The following is a 15,388-nucleotide window of genomic DNA, read 5'->3' as shown; positions in this document are numbered from 1 at the left end:
AGAAAGAAAAAAAAGAGGAAATTTTAGAAAAGCATTCGGACTCTCAGGTTGTACCATCTCAATGATTCTGGCCCCTATTTGACATTAACAACCAATCTAAACTTTATCAAACCATTCCCTTCCTCTTATTATAGCCCAGGTGTATTACTAAATTTATATCTTCTTTAAAAAAGCCATTCATCACTAACGGACAGACTGTACTCACTCTGTGATGAAGATACACACCCACAGCACCGTGGTTTAGAAGGAGAACTGAACGTTCTTTAGCCCTTATCACTGCTGATCACGACTCGTTTGAGTGATAATAAATCATCAAATGTTCCAGACAGCCAAAGAATAATAATAAAAAAGAAATGTGGATATTTATAAATTCTCCACATCAGATCAATATGCACTCTCTTTTTTAGCTTTGTGCATTTTTGCAAGAATACCATAAATAACATCTAACAGTGCAAAGAGGAAACACAATCATTTGCATCACATGCAAACTTCATACATCCACAACCAGAAAAAAAAAAAAACTTACAATGTTCAACTATTTTCCTGATTTTTTTATTCACAAAAAAAACTGACTTTCTTTCTGAGACATGCTATGTTATCAACTACTCCGTCTCCACAACCCAACAAAAAGAAACAGCTATTGGGTCATTTTTACTTTTCTTCCACATCTAAGGCTTATTGCGGCCGCAAGAGAACGAGACGTTCAGCCGGTAACAGGAAGCCTGAGGAGAGTGGAGGAATGTTGTTCTGCGTCTTCCATCTGAACACTTTAATCTCTACCATTGCACACACTGAATTTGGACATTTTTAAGTATTAGATAAAGGTAGGATCTACATTGTCTTAAATACACAGACTTTGCTTTTCTAGTTAGATCTGCTTATCCCAAATACCAGTAAAGGACTGGAGTATGTTACAGAGCGGAAAGGCTAGAAATAAATACATACTTTATAGTAGAGACACTAGAATCAGCTAGTCAAAGCCACAGCATCACAAAAGAAAAAAAAATGTAGTGAAAAAAAGTTTAAATGGTGTAATAATCTGTATGTTTATCAGGGCTGCAACTAATGATTATTTTGCAAATCGAAAAATCAGACGATTATTTTTTCGATTAATCAATTAATAATGGTAAATGAATTTAAATGAAATTAAACCAGGTGAAACAAAAAACTTTCTACTTGGGGATTTCTGATTTGAACATATTCATAGACTTTTTTTAATCTTACATGCAAAAAGTACTGTATATACATAAATATATAAATATATATATATATATATATATATATATATATATATATATATATATATATATATATATATATATATATATATTTTTTTTTTTTTTACAATTTTGGTATAATTGCTGCTCTAGGTTTGGTTGCTCTGTCAGCTAAAGACACATTTTTGAGTCTCTATACTCCAGGTAACGATTAATTGATTAATTCATTTCAATAATCGATTCATTGTTTCAGCCCTAATGTTTAGAAAGATTCAATCTAGAAGAAACAAAAACATCCAACATTATCTAACAATGCTGCAAAAAATTGAACAGAGAATTTGAACATGTCCTTATGGTGTAGGTCTACTAGATAATGAATAAAATTGGAAATAATATGGCAAAAGTAGTTGATGTCACAAAAATAGTTTGTTTGGAAATATATTTGAAAATTCGAATTAAAAGTAGTGATGTCTTTCTATTTATTTTATTTTTTATTTTTTGGCTGAGTTAATAAAATAAAAAATCATAAGGCATAAATGCACTCCAAACTTTTAGTTTAGTCTGCCTCACATGTTTAGCCCCCTAACCTAGTGCTCTGTTGAACCATCTGTTTTCCTGCTTCCACATGCTCACACTTCAAGCATGGCTCAGGCCTGGCTGGCTCCACCAATCAGGAACAAGCTAGGTTTTAGGTAATCAAACGAGCAGCCAATCAGGAGGCATGGCCCGGATGACAAGAGAAGCTGCATACGTGAATTGAAAACACCGGCAAAAGCATGAAAAGTGAAAAAAATGAAGACAAAACAAAACAGAATCTCCGAGAGAATCAGAGGTATGAAAAATAAATTAAAAAGTTAAAGATTTTTGCGGACTATTGATCGGACAGAGCATGCATTCTTAAGTAGGGATGAATCTGCTGTTACACAACAATGTTAAGTAACTTAACAACCATCACCTCTGAGGTGCTGAACTGCCTCCTTGCTTAACTTTTAAACATTTTCTCTACATTTAATAGTTTGTATGTTTAAATTTCTCTTTTTACTGCTTTGATTGCCCTGATTTGCCTTTTATTGGTGATGCTTTTCTGCAAACAGGATGTTGCATACTAGAAGCACTGCACCACAGCAGCACCAATCATTATCTCCCTCATCAACTACAGCCTTTAAAGATTCCTATATATTTTTTTTGTTGTTGTTGTTGTTTTTGCTCTTTAATAATCTAATTTCAAATCCTGTTCTCTATCAGCTCTATCAGCAAAATCTTTTACTTCTAAAACCTAACTTCCTACAGATTATCCTCCAAATAAACACTGAGCCCATGTGAGATGTGTGAGAAGTAAAGCCACCTACCTGCAAATGACTCGGATTCATCCAGAAGCAGCATGATGATCAGGGGAAAGAAAAACAGACCCCTCTGCCTGTCTGTGTCACACTGGAACCCCCTTCTGTTTCAGGGGGAAAATAATCTGAATATAAGTGGGGAGGTTTATCACCCTCCTCTAAGTTTAAATTTGGTTTAATGCAGATCTTTGATCAGCAGCTTCAGTGAATGACTGACTGCTACAGCTGAGCGATCTGTATGTTTCCCTCTACTCAAAAAACAACTAATGTGAGGCAGAGGAAGGCAGATGAAAGCTTACATAACGCTGCATGCTGGAGCTGGGGCCCCATTCAGGGGGTATGTAGACAGCAGGGTCTGAGAGTAACTCACTGCCCCGCCCCCAACACACACACACAAACGAAAGAAAAAACACACACACCCACGAACACACGCAGAGTGGAGGAGCCACTCTGCAGACTCATGCTGTAAATGTGGACTTTCTTAAAGCTTCTTAAACTTAAAACTAAACAAGACACTTTAATACGTTAAATGCAAAAAATATGCAGTAAGATTTACATTAGCTGTGCAGGACACACATTGGAGCACATTAAGTTATAATTATCTGAGTGACATATTGTATTGCACACATGCCTCAGAAAAGTTAATATCCTGTCAATTGTGTTGTGTAAGAAGAATGAGAAGTATGGCTGCAAGAATGTGGGTCAAGGTTTCAGAAAATACCTATAAAAATGACACCACAATGCTCACAATACGGCAACCGCAGCAAACATTAATGTGTGTTGGAAAATAAAGGTAAACTGACAGTTATTTAACTTTTCTCAACTTAAAATCTTTAGGTCAAGCTTTCCTACAGAACAAAAAATGTGGTATAAAAACCTTTGGAAATAAACACAAATCAAGGAATAGATGGAAAAAATTCACTTAATGCTAATTAACCTCTTATAAAGATACTCTTCGTCAGTAAATTTACTCTAAAAACACAAACAAAGGAATTTCCAATGCATAATATATATATATATATATATATATATATATATATATATATATATATATATATATATATATATATATATATATATATATATATATATATATAAATAAAGGTAATTGTTGGGGTTACAAATATCTGTGTGTCCACAACACAAAAGGCACATACATCGGAGTTTAAAGCATTTAATCATTGACCTTTTAAATATTAATAAACTTTATTGTAGAAGGGTAACAAATTTCAATGTTAAATCTGTGAAATTCAGTTTCTTGTCTTCTATTTTCTTTAGAAATAGAAAAACTGACCAGGACATTTTATATACTGTTCTATGTTCCTGTATTTGTATTTTTGTATTTTCATTTTTCTTTTTATTTATTTTTTTATTTTCTGTAAAGTGACCTTGAGTGTCCAGAAAGGAGTGTCAAATAAAATGTATTATTATTATTATTATTATTACTATATAGGGGACAAACTTTGTGTCCATTTAATTGAGTTTATAAAGTGGTCCAGGTTATATTCTATTTTAAATTAAATGATCATATCAATTCAGTACTGATAAATAACAGTTTTACCTAAATTTTAAGAAAATACATTGATCCCTGAGGGGACTTAATCCAATTTTAGTTATTAATCAGATTTGTCACATGTTTGCTGTATTTAAACCTCCCAAGAATCCTTAATTCTTAATTTACTACTTTTTGCTAAAAGCTATATTTAAAAAAAGAGAAAAAAACTACTTGAGATTAAAAATTAAAGGAGGCTAAAAATGAAAACTACTTAGACAATCATTTTTAGAGTTTATTCGGATGAAAACAATTCAAATCTGCATCTAGTTGATTTAGTTCTTTAAAACTTTTTTTGTGAACTAAGATTTCCCTGGGAGAACAAGGACAACTTCTAGCTTCTATTTCATAATATGCTTATGAAACCAGTGAGCACTCCTCTGGCAGAATGGCACTTTAGCACATGTAGGTCAGTATGATACATCTCCCCCTGCTTTATGTCTGATAAAAATACACATGGCAGAAATATGAACTTAAGGATGTCAGGGGGGGGGACAGTTTGAAAACAGCTGTCAGCCTGAAGCCAGAAGAGCTGACATACACCCAGTGAGTGAAAAGAAACTCCAGCTACTCACCCATGTCATGTGGCTGAAACTTTTTGTCTCCTACAGAGCAGAGAGATCCATACCTCCTCCTAAATGATCCACTTTAAAAACTAACTCCAGCTGTTTGCTCCATCTTTAAACTCCAAGTACATTCCCTCACTAGTGTGTCAGAGTGTGTGTGAGCGTCCCAACATCCAGGCTGGTCTCACAGTTTAACCGGCTCACCGGCGAGGACACAGCGCCAATGGGACAATTACAAAACAATGAGTCGCTGAAAAGAGCCTCAGCTGGACGGCTGTAGGAGCCCCCCCTCCACACCTCCAGTGGGGCTGCTTTTCCTGTCCGCCTCCTCTTCCTCCCCTCCCCCCTCCTTTTTTTTGTCAACTGACACAGAAGCTGGAGTGACGTTGGTAAGCCACGCCCACAACAGAAAGGCTGCCTTAGGTAACAGAGGTACCGGGTTCAATCAGGACAAGATGGACAGGAGGATGGAGGGAAGGAGGGCCAGAGGACTGGGGAGGGGAGGGGGCAGCAGATGACTGTGGGGTTATTTAACTGAAACTTTTAAGATGAGGGACATTTTAAATACTGAGATCTAAAACTGTATGAAAATCTGTCTGAATCTGAGGAGACTGTGAAGTAAAAGATCCACCACCACTTTATTAGACTTTGCTTGTTCCAAGCTGGGACCACTTCCACATTCAGACAGGTCTTAATTCCAATGGCGTAACGACACAACAATAGGCCTGTAAGCAACATTATCTGGCTGGGCCCCATATGAAGTACAACACCTGATAAAGGTTCAGGATACGGCGGCAGTTCCATAAATCGGCCAAGAGGATACCATTATGCAATTCTCAGTAGTATATGATCACACCAGGAAAAATAGTGACTGCGCACCTTGAATGGAACCATTGGTGACAGCGCACCACCACATGTTAGCACAACACAGGCTTCACAGGACCCCCTCCTCACCAACACTCTCTCCATTCATCTCCTGGTCGCAATAGCAATCGTCGTAGCAGCAACGTCTACCTCTTTCTCTTCAGGTCTTTGAAAGAACGTGTTTATTTTGGAAGTTTTTTCCATTCTTCCAGCAGCTCTTCTTTTCTTTTTGGTATCCATCGTCGGTAACACATTGTACATAACGGTTATGGTTTTAATCTATGCTCTGGATTACCCATAATTCCAAGTTGTAGTGTAAAAAATAAAATACTCAAATACATTCAAATATGTTCATTTAAGATCTTTATTGCGGTTTGAAACATATTATACGAGTGTATTTTATACCAACCGTCTAATGAACTATACACAGTTATTAACATAGTAATTAAAAGTACCACTGTCTGCTTTGCTATTGGTGTCGTGTTTAAACGGCTCACCATCATGTTGAAATCTGCCATGTGTTGTGATATAAATATGTTCCAGTACGGATCGTCACTTCAGTATCAGGTGAGTTTAAGAGGAATTTTTTGCACCGTTGCATCTGCAAAGAGACATCCTAATCTACAATTGCGTAGGGGGCCTGTCAGGTGTCAGTGATGGGGCCCCTAAAGGCCAATTTATGCTTCTGACGCATAGCCTCTGCAACTGTCAAATCTGTCTCAGAAAATCCTGACAAGTCAGAACCCACGCATACCTAAAGCGGAAGTGCGCAGACAAAAAGCAGCTGTGATTGGTCCTTGGTATGCCTTTCCGACTGTCTGTGTGGTTGTCCTTCTCGTTTCGGCGCACAATTTTTAAAAACCGAGCAACAATGGACAACTATGACGAAAAGTTTTTCGAAGATGTTCGGAAGTACAACCACTTGTACAATGCCTCAGACAAATTATATGAATAAATATAAAATCTTCGAGGTCTAGCAACTCTAGATCCACCTCCGTGACCGTGATATCTTGCAGACGCGTCATTGATGTTTTGGAAGTTAAACACTCCCGCTGGCGCCGCCGAAGTTCTCATGACTTCTCGAATAGGCTCCCCATTTCGCTTTGGTGGGAAAGTGCTGCGCGTCCCTAGAAATTCCAGATTGACTGTGCAGAAGCATACCAGCAAAACTGGTTTGCGAACAGACGCAAGAAAAATTTGATGTGTGCGGTTGCTGAAGTCTAATCTGCCCTTTAGAGGTCATGGACCCGTAAGCAACTGAGGTCTCTGCCTACCGATATTTTTTGCCATTGCTTAATTCTTAAGTGAAGTGGCAGCCTAGTTATTAGAGCATAGAGCTTGGAATCATGAGGATCTGAGTTCAACCCCCACTATCAAAGACTGCCACTCTGGGGCTCTGAGCAAGACCCTTAACCCCACACTTCTCCCCGGGCGCCCCATGATGGCAGCCCACTGCTCCCCAAGGGGATGGGTTACAATCAGAGGTAAATTTCTCCAATGTGAGATCAATAACATTTAATTATTATTATTAAGGGCAAAATATGAGCAAGGTGTTGCAAACATCCCTCTCAGATTTGGCTCCATATTGACATTTTAATGGACCAAACAGCGGCAGCAGATTAGTTAGCTGCACATCTAGAAAGCAAATCTAAAATGCCATCTATTTCACCACATCTACCAGAACATGACAGCGCTGTGGTCAGGAATTATACCAGGACAGAAGCTGGTGTTGAAACTATTACCAGTTAGTATTTTCCTAGATCTACAGAATGGATCCGTGTTTTTGTTCATTTTTTGGCCAAACTAATTTAACACGGTTGAAAAAACAGCTTTATATTCGTGTGGTTACGAGTTGCACCTAGTGTGGTCCTCTCCTGCCGTCGCTCATCTGCTTCAAGAAAGTCTTGCTGTGTTTTCTAATATGATATTCTGCATGGATAGAAGGAACAAATTGGCTACAAAAACCATCATCCTTTAACTGTATGCAGATGGCAGAGACAAGCAAAAAGGATATGGCTAGAGGGAATCAATAAAACTAAAAAAATAAAAAAAACAATACAAAGTCGGAGGAGGGAGCAGATTGTTTTGTGGTCAGTCCAGTAATTGGAAAATCCGTTTTTGGCTTCAGAAAATAGTATAGCACTTCATTAATACCATTAAACACATCATGAACACCACATTTACTGCAAAAGGGAGCAGCATGTAAATGTGAAAAATCACTACTAAAAAAGGGTTGACTGATGTGATGAAAAGAAGAAAGTTTTAATACTGGTCCTTGGTTTTAACCGTGCATGTTGAGATTAAAAAGGGGACAAAGAAGAGAACGTGAGGCAGGAAAAGGTGGAAGAACTGCATTTACAGGAATAAAACCATTGGGGAAAAAATCAAACCTATACAGAGTGTGAACCTGAAAATCCCTTAAACCCTTGTTGGTGTTGTTGGATGATCATTCACAGGCAAACATGGAGGATGGGATGTAAATGTCTCACATGACTTCACTCTAACCCACTGCAAGTGGGGGGAGGGTCAGCCAAGTTAGAAATAGGGAGGAGGGGGGAGGAGAAGACGTGATGGAGGAAACAAAGACTGCAAAGTCTGCCTGGTAACATAAAAATTCTTGCACACATGAACATTCACCTTTGCCACACTACCACACTTTTGCTGTTTAGCCACACCCCCTGCGAGGAAGAAGAGCTCACATTTCACTGTTTACATAACCTAAAGTGACCAATGGAATGAGACAACATGGAAATGTAGGAATATGGCATTTAAGCCGCGGAGTTCTGCTTTCGGAAAGATGTTGGCTCAGCCAAAGCCAGGGGATTACATCACACAAGGGGTAAAAATGTAGGTGTGCGATGTATTGTGTTAATAGTAAAATCCTTTGACTAACTAAACCTGTTGACACAAAACATTATTTCATAAAATACATGAAAAAGGAAATGTATGTGATTAGATTCTGCAAAAAAAAAACACCTCCAACATGATTTCATTTATACACGTAGTTCTCTTCTAGTTGCACTGGTAATAAAAAAACACTGGAAAGATAAAAACAAAAAAACAAACAATAAGCAACTTAGTTAAAAAGCCCTGCTTTCCTCTTTTCTTTTAATATTACAAGCTCTTGTTAAAGAGTATATTACTTCAGGCTGAATTTAATGCAAAATTAGATTTAACAATAAAAAAACTACCATAAAGCATTACTAAAGCGGTAGCTTCTTTCACACCAGGGTGAAAAAATAAACAATCATTAAAATAAACTGTCCATGTTTAAATGTTGCATATGCAGCGGCAAATTTTAATATGGTTCACTTCCCATATTTTAATCCCAGGGGTGCTGTTAGCACGAAGCTCATCCGTTCCTTAAGCTCCAGATGTGTTTGATTGCTCATTTGTTTGTCTGGTCAATGCTAATCAATAGCATGATTGATATGTTGTTTATATTGTAAACAATAAAACACTTCATTTTGATGCCTTTATTTTAACTTGTATTTTATATAGTTAAAGGGGAGCATTTTGTTCTTTTTTTGCAACTATATCTTGATACAATAAAGCAACAGCTGCTTTAGAAACATCTAAAATTTAAGTTTTATCAAAGTTTTTATTTCTTTTGTGGGCATAACATGATTAACCCCTTAAGCCAAGAGGGTCTTAGGAGCAAATTCCACCTGAAATTAGATATGTGAATTAAAGCAAGTACAGCTCCCAAACTATACATTGGAAATACAGTTGTTTATATTTGTATAACAGAAATGCATTGAGGAATACTTTTCAGGTGGAACCACCATTTTAAATGTCACCATGTCTGATTTATAGGTGATTGAACAAAGAAAAAATGAATAAAAAAATAAAATAAAATTAGGCATCGCCTAAATTTTTTCCAAAATAAACACTGCAAATCACCATGAAACCCCATTTGATGATCCCTCAGACTTTATAGATCCACATCTTGACTATAACTCAAGCAAATTTGGACTGAATAAGTTAGAGCACAAGTTTTAGTGAAATGCAATTTTGCACAGTTACCAAATTATGTGAAAATGCATTTTTTTTTTTTAACTCATAAAAGGGAATCTGGTCAGAAAAATTTTCTGATTTACGTTATCGGAGACCTTCTGCATAAGAAAAGCCTTGGCTCCTAAGATTTAGTTGTTGTTTCATTGAAATTTACCACTGAACACAATGATAATAAACGAACTGAATAGAAAATAACAATACCAGAGCAAGCTTATGTAACGCATGCTGGTAACATCACCTGAAATGGTGGCACAATTACCTCTGACCCCTGTTTGGAAAGGTCTGAGCCTCTAGTTTCCAATGATGCCATGCCATTAAGGGGTGTGGCTAAAAATAAATACCTGCTGTTTCATTACTCCCGCAGAGTCGCACATGTCAGGTGGAATTTTAAATCTCATTTTATTTGTTTAACCAGCTATAAAACAAAAGGTATTTGTGAAAAAAATAATTTTGAAACATGTTTTAAACATTTTAAAGCCACATTTATAATGTGTGTGGATGAAACACCATGTGTTTATAAGATAAACATCAGCTGGTGTTATCAGAAAATATCTCAGAATACCGGTATATGAAAATTACATAGGTAAAATGTTTACCAATATAGACATGTTAGACATCGTTGGAAAGCTTAGATTGTCCACAATTCAATCATCTAGTTCATTTTATGGACACAGCGAGCACAAAAGCACAATTAACACAGATATAGCAGCATGTCAAAATGTACCATGAAAAAGCAGCCTCAACAAGCAAGCATGTCTTAATTACTGCTGTTAAAAAAAGACCTATTGCTTTCGAGACTTACAAAAACAACTTTGAGTCTTGTTTGAACTGATGCAGCTTGGGCTTGATGCAGCTTGGGTGTTTTACTCACCCAATGTTCCTGTGTAAATTCAGAAACTAGGAGGTGTTAGCTTTCAAATAATGTATCACACATGTAATTTGGGTTTACAGTTCCTTAGTTATTTGCTTTTCCAGTTGGGTATGCAGAATGGGCGAGGATTTCCTAAAATGAGGTGGATATTAAGAGGTTAAATTGTCAGAAGATCACAGCAGCTGTTCAACAACATGCCGTCAGTCAGCCAGCGCAGGACTTTACCCATCTGTAGCAGTGCGTGCTGCTACTGAAAGCTGCATGTTTGATGTGCGTCAACAGTAATAATAGGAGTGGGCTTCGCTTTTAACATTTACTTTTCAAACGGCGAGAAGCAAGAACTCCAGTTAGAAAACTCCTTTTGAAGATTCTACTTCGTGGTACAGAGGAGAACGTCACAACATACCAAACTGCAATCGCATCTTATACCCAATATGTGAATAAAAGGAATAGGAGAAAATATATAACAGATAAAACACCCATTATATTCTATTTTAAAGCATATACACCCCCCCACTAAGCCCTTCATCACCGCTACTGCTCATAATGTGTTTGGTGCTTCCTGCAAGATGTTGATCACTGGAATATTGATGCGCATAGCTGCGATAACAATCAGTAGATAAAACACGAAAAAACATCTCAACATATGTTTCAGCAACACCATAATATTTAAAAATCTTTAAAGGAGAATTTCATTGAAAGACTGTCTGTCTGTGAGAACACAGAATGACTCAAATGACCAGCATGCCGTCGACTCAGGACTTAATAAATGGACCGTTTACTGTTCATCCCTCTTCATCCACTCTGATATTTGTGATCTTTCCCATTCTTTCTGTATTTCTATGTGGCCAACCATCATGCATTTCTATCGTAGTATGCAGCCTCACTCACCCTACATTTCATTTCTTAATCTTTTTTACCATTTTGAACAATTTGAGAGGGTTTTTAATAGCACAGTAGTTAATTGTTGACAGTAGGAACCCATTTTCAAACAACGTAGGTAATGACTATGAGCTCATCTTGTTTGGTTACTAAACATTTGGTTATGACTATACCAATTTCCTTTGAGTGACTCATGGATTCCTATCATAAATAATGTGCCTAGACTGAAGCAGGAATTAAAAGACCCTGTAGCTGCTCAAAATGTGAAAAACCCTGCACTGTGCAATTGATCAACTGTATCCATAATATTTATTTTACGTATGGAATAGAAAAAGAAACATTTCAGCATATTTGTTTTATATAGGGAATCGTAACCTCCAATAAAAGACTAAAACTTTGCTCTTGTGGCGTCTTGTTTTCAAAAGAGAGCAAGTAGAGCTAGCAAAGGAAGAAGAGGAGGAGCAGCGAAGAGTTCCCTTCAGGTAAGAACTGATGAGAGAGTCAAAGATCACACAGCCGAGGGAGTCGTTTGCTCGTTTCATACCTGGAATAAGACTGATATAATGCCTCATTAGTGTTTTAAAGTAAGGCTTCCCTGTGGCCTCAACCATTCAAGCAGAGGCTATATTTAGCAAACAAAATACGGTAGCTAACAACAAATCTAATCCACCGCAGGACATTTAAACTTTCAACGGATCTATTATCAATTACTACACAAATGTTGTATTATTCATATAACATTTAATTCAGTTTATTTATATAGTGCAAATTCGTAACAAATATCATCTCAAGGCACTTTAGAGACAGAAATAAATATAAATAAAGAAATATGTTGTCAAATGTTTCAATACAATAAAAACATATTTGAGCTAAACTCACAATGTATTCTTAATTTGTTTTTTTTTTTGTCTTGATATGTATTTATGGATGCTTTTTTTGTTGTTTTTATTTAAATATGGTTTTTAATTTATTTCCAGAGATTGTTGAGGTAGACTCAATTTTTTACTTTGTGTTTTTTCAATATTGTATTCTATTTTCTTTTTAAATAATCTGCTATTTTATTTGTTGTATAATTTGTTCTCCATCTTCTGTTATCGATTTAAAAGAAATTGTGACTTCAAATTTAACTTAAACAAAAATGATCAGAACTTTTTCTAGAACTGAAGATCCTCACAAAAATATTTCATTTTTTTTAACTAAATGTACAGATTTAAAGTAAAAATATTCAACCAAGACAAAAAACACCCTTCCATAGAAATTGAGCCAAAAAAGCGACATAGCAAAAAAAGCCACCATCATGTTTGCAGACGTAGTATTTACTGAAAAATTTAAATGCTGCAAACACCTGTCATAACTGATCTAATGCAAACAATTGAAACCTAAGTAAGTCATTTTTTCTTAAAATATGTTTATTTTTTCATTATTGAATTAAGTATGTAAGTGAGACATCATGGAATAAGACTATTTACTATTTAAAATTATATCATGTAATTGTCTTATTTTAAGGTCAGAAATACTAATTTAACTGGCAGATCCTGTCATCTACCAACACAAATTAAGGGTAAATACACTTATTCTAAGCAATTTCTACTCATTTTTAGGTTGTTGAATCTGAAAATTACATTAAATCCAGCATTAATTAGAGGTGATAGCAATATTTATTATTTCAAAGACCCTGCTGTCAAAGAGGATGTTTGCATCTTCACCTGACATCAGTGAGAGCATTTCTTTCCTAGTTTAGAGACAGTCTAACAGTTTGTTGATCCCTATCTTCAGAACTTTTTGCCCTTGATGGTTTCTAATTCTTTCCTGCTTCAGCGCACCTAGGTAACGTGACCTGCAAGAAAGGTCATTTATTCATTTGTGATGCGTGTTGAAGCCGGGACTCACCTAAAACATGGAGGAAAGAAGGACTAGGGTTGAGAAATTGACCTTTGCTGTCATAGTTAATTTTGTGGCATTTCTATTTTTAATTAAATCAAATGATCTTCCATCTCTTTTTTTTTCATTTTTATTTAGATTTACAAAAGTTTTTCCGTCTGTAGCTGTGATTTTACAGTTACCCCTCAGGATTGGACTGACTATCTCCAGCAGAATAAAAATCCCTCTGAGCGGCATCAGTTTGGGTAATAAAAATGTGAGTAAACATCAGAACAGCTCGCCGGCTACAGCAAATGCATGACTTAGCACCAGAATGACAGGTGGCTGTGCTGAAGAGTTACGGAAACTCGTTATGAGCCTGAAACGACGCCTTGCTGCTACCTGATCTCTGCACACACAGAGCCCCGCACACACCGGGTTATCTGGCAGTCTGGTGTGTCAGTATGTGGACCAGCTGGTGTTACTGTATCACCTCCTACACTTCACTCTGTGCAGCCCTTAATCAGGTCACTCACACACATCAACACGCACACACAGTAATTATGTTATGAAATCTTATGATTCACGTTCTAGTCCCAGCAGACTCATAAGAATCTAATCCATGATTCAATTAAGAATCTGCAATCCGAAGCTTAATGAGGGAATGCCTCTATTTAGAAAAATGTAGGGGGAGGCATAAGGAAGCAACGAAAACCAACGTTTTGGTTTTTTTTTGCCAGGTAAACCTTAATGAAAGCATCAAATCCTCCCTTGCACTACGACCAAGGAAGACTAAACTCTGTAAACTGAATTGAAATTTGTTTTAATAAAGCATTCGTTTGGACGAGCCTTGGTGGTGCAGTAGTTAGTGCACATGACCCATGTATAGAGGCCTTAAGGGCAGGTTATAGTCCCGCAGCAGTGTGTCGCAGTGAGCTTGACGCAGACATTTTTGATTTATGCTCAATATTGAAGAGTGATCTGCACTATGTTATTCAACGGCACAAGAAAAGAAGGACAATCACGAACCAGCTGTGGGTCTAGATAAGGCCGAGGAAGTGGGGGCAAGTTTTTCGGACAACGGAGGGACATGATGGTGAAAAAGAGCGGGGATCCAGGTGGAAAAAGGGTCCCAGCATTCCTGCGCACCTCACTCTTCTAGCTGGTCCAACTTCTCGAGTTGTTTTCCACGATGGCGGCCATACAAACAAAACAAGCCGGTAAGGTACCAAACACGAAATACACAAGTAGAGCGGATGTAGATTTCAGCAATCAGAGGCCTCCTGTCTGCAGTCACCTAACATTTTGGAGAGGTGCAGCAGAGTGTCTGCAGAAGGGGCAGGGGTGTCCCTGCGTTCACTGCGACACCAACACAACAACCTAGTTTCGAAGTATAAATCAGCCTTTAGTCCTCGACGTGGCCGAACCAGGTTCCAATCTGACCAGTGGTCCTTTGCCGCATGTCTCTCCCCCTCTATCATTCCCCCTTTCCTGTCAGCCTACTGTCCAAAAAACGGGTCACTAGTGGCATAAAAATAAAACTAAATAAAGCATCAGTTTATGAATATGCAACTGGAATATTGCAGCTTTTTTCATTTTTTGAATAATAAAATGTTTGTCTCCAAAGGCATTTTTCATTTCTAAGCTGAGTTGAGACGTATATATATATCCCATCAAATATTTTTCTAGTGATCTTATTTGCTTTTGTCACAAAAACCTCAACTTTGTAATGTAGCCGTTTCTATACCCACTATTTAGAAAACACTGCAAGCCTCTATTTAAAATGATAATCTATATAAGATGATGACAGGACCGAGGGAGCAAAGGATGTCGAAGTCCACCTGCTGCTTGCTCTCCTTTAAACCACTAATCGGAATACAGAGAGCTCTGTAAAAATTTATAAAAACATAAGTGAATTAACACCACTGAGTTCTGGTCCATGTCTCATGTTGTTCCACGATATCAGCTTTATATTATGTTAGCCCCATGTCAGCTTAAAGTACATGAACAGATAGAAGGGACAACTAATTTAATGCCATTAATGGCATGGAGTGCTAAAACCTGTGAGAGAAAATGCTAAAATCAATTAAAGACAGATAAAGAAATTAGTCTGATATTGTTTCATAAGATTCTTTTGCAAAAATAAGTTTCTGTGAAGCAGCTTTCCCACTTTTAAGTAAAACTGACAAGGTGATGCATTCGGAGCTGATTAAACAACC

General features: G+C 37.0%; 1 protein-coding gene across 4 annotated transcripts in view; it reads right to left on the bottom strand.

Moving 5' to 3' along the window:
* The window catches only part of LOC119789080 (helicase ARIP4-like), an 82,955-nt gene that overhangs the window by 30,608 nt on the left and 36,959 nt on the right, over positions 1-15,388 (bottom strand). For 2 of the 4 annotated variants that reach the window (XM_038293844.1, XM_038293843.1), the window contains exon 1: positions 2,567-2,839. The exons of 1 other annotated variant lie outside the window; for it this stretch is intronic. Coding sequence is in view for 2 of the 3 variants with exons in the window: in XM_038293843.1 (XP_038149771.1) it covers positions 2,567-2,600 (34 nt within the window). In the remaining variant the exon portion in view is untranslated. Of the gene's footprint in view, positions 1-2,566; positions 2,840-4,684; positions 4,877-15,388 lie in introns of those variants that run through there. One more of the 4 variants, XM_038293845.1, reaches the window with a different exon arrangement.

The sequence above is a fragment of the Cyprinodon tularosa genome, unplaced genomic scaffold (genome assembly GCF_016077235.1).
Source record: "Cyprinodon tularosa strain WSP-4 unplaced genomic scaffold, ASM1607723v1 ctg330, whole genome shotgun sequence".
Classification (NCBI taxonomy): domain Eukaryota; kingdom Metazoa; phylum Chordata; class Actinopteri; order Cyprinodontiformes; family Cyprinodontidae; genus Cyprinodon; species Cyprinodon tularosa.
The sequence above is the reverse complement of the archived record's forward strand: the minus strand, read 5'-3'. Positions and strand labels throughout refer to the sequence as shown.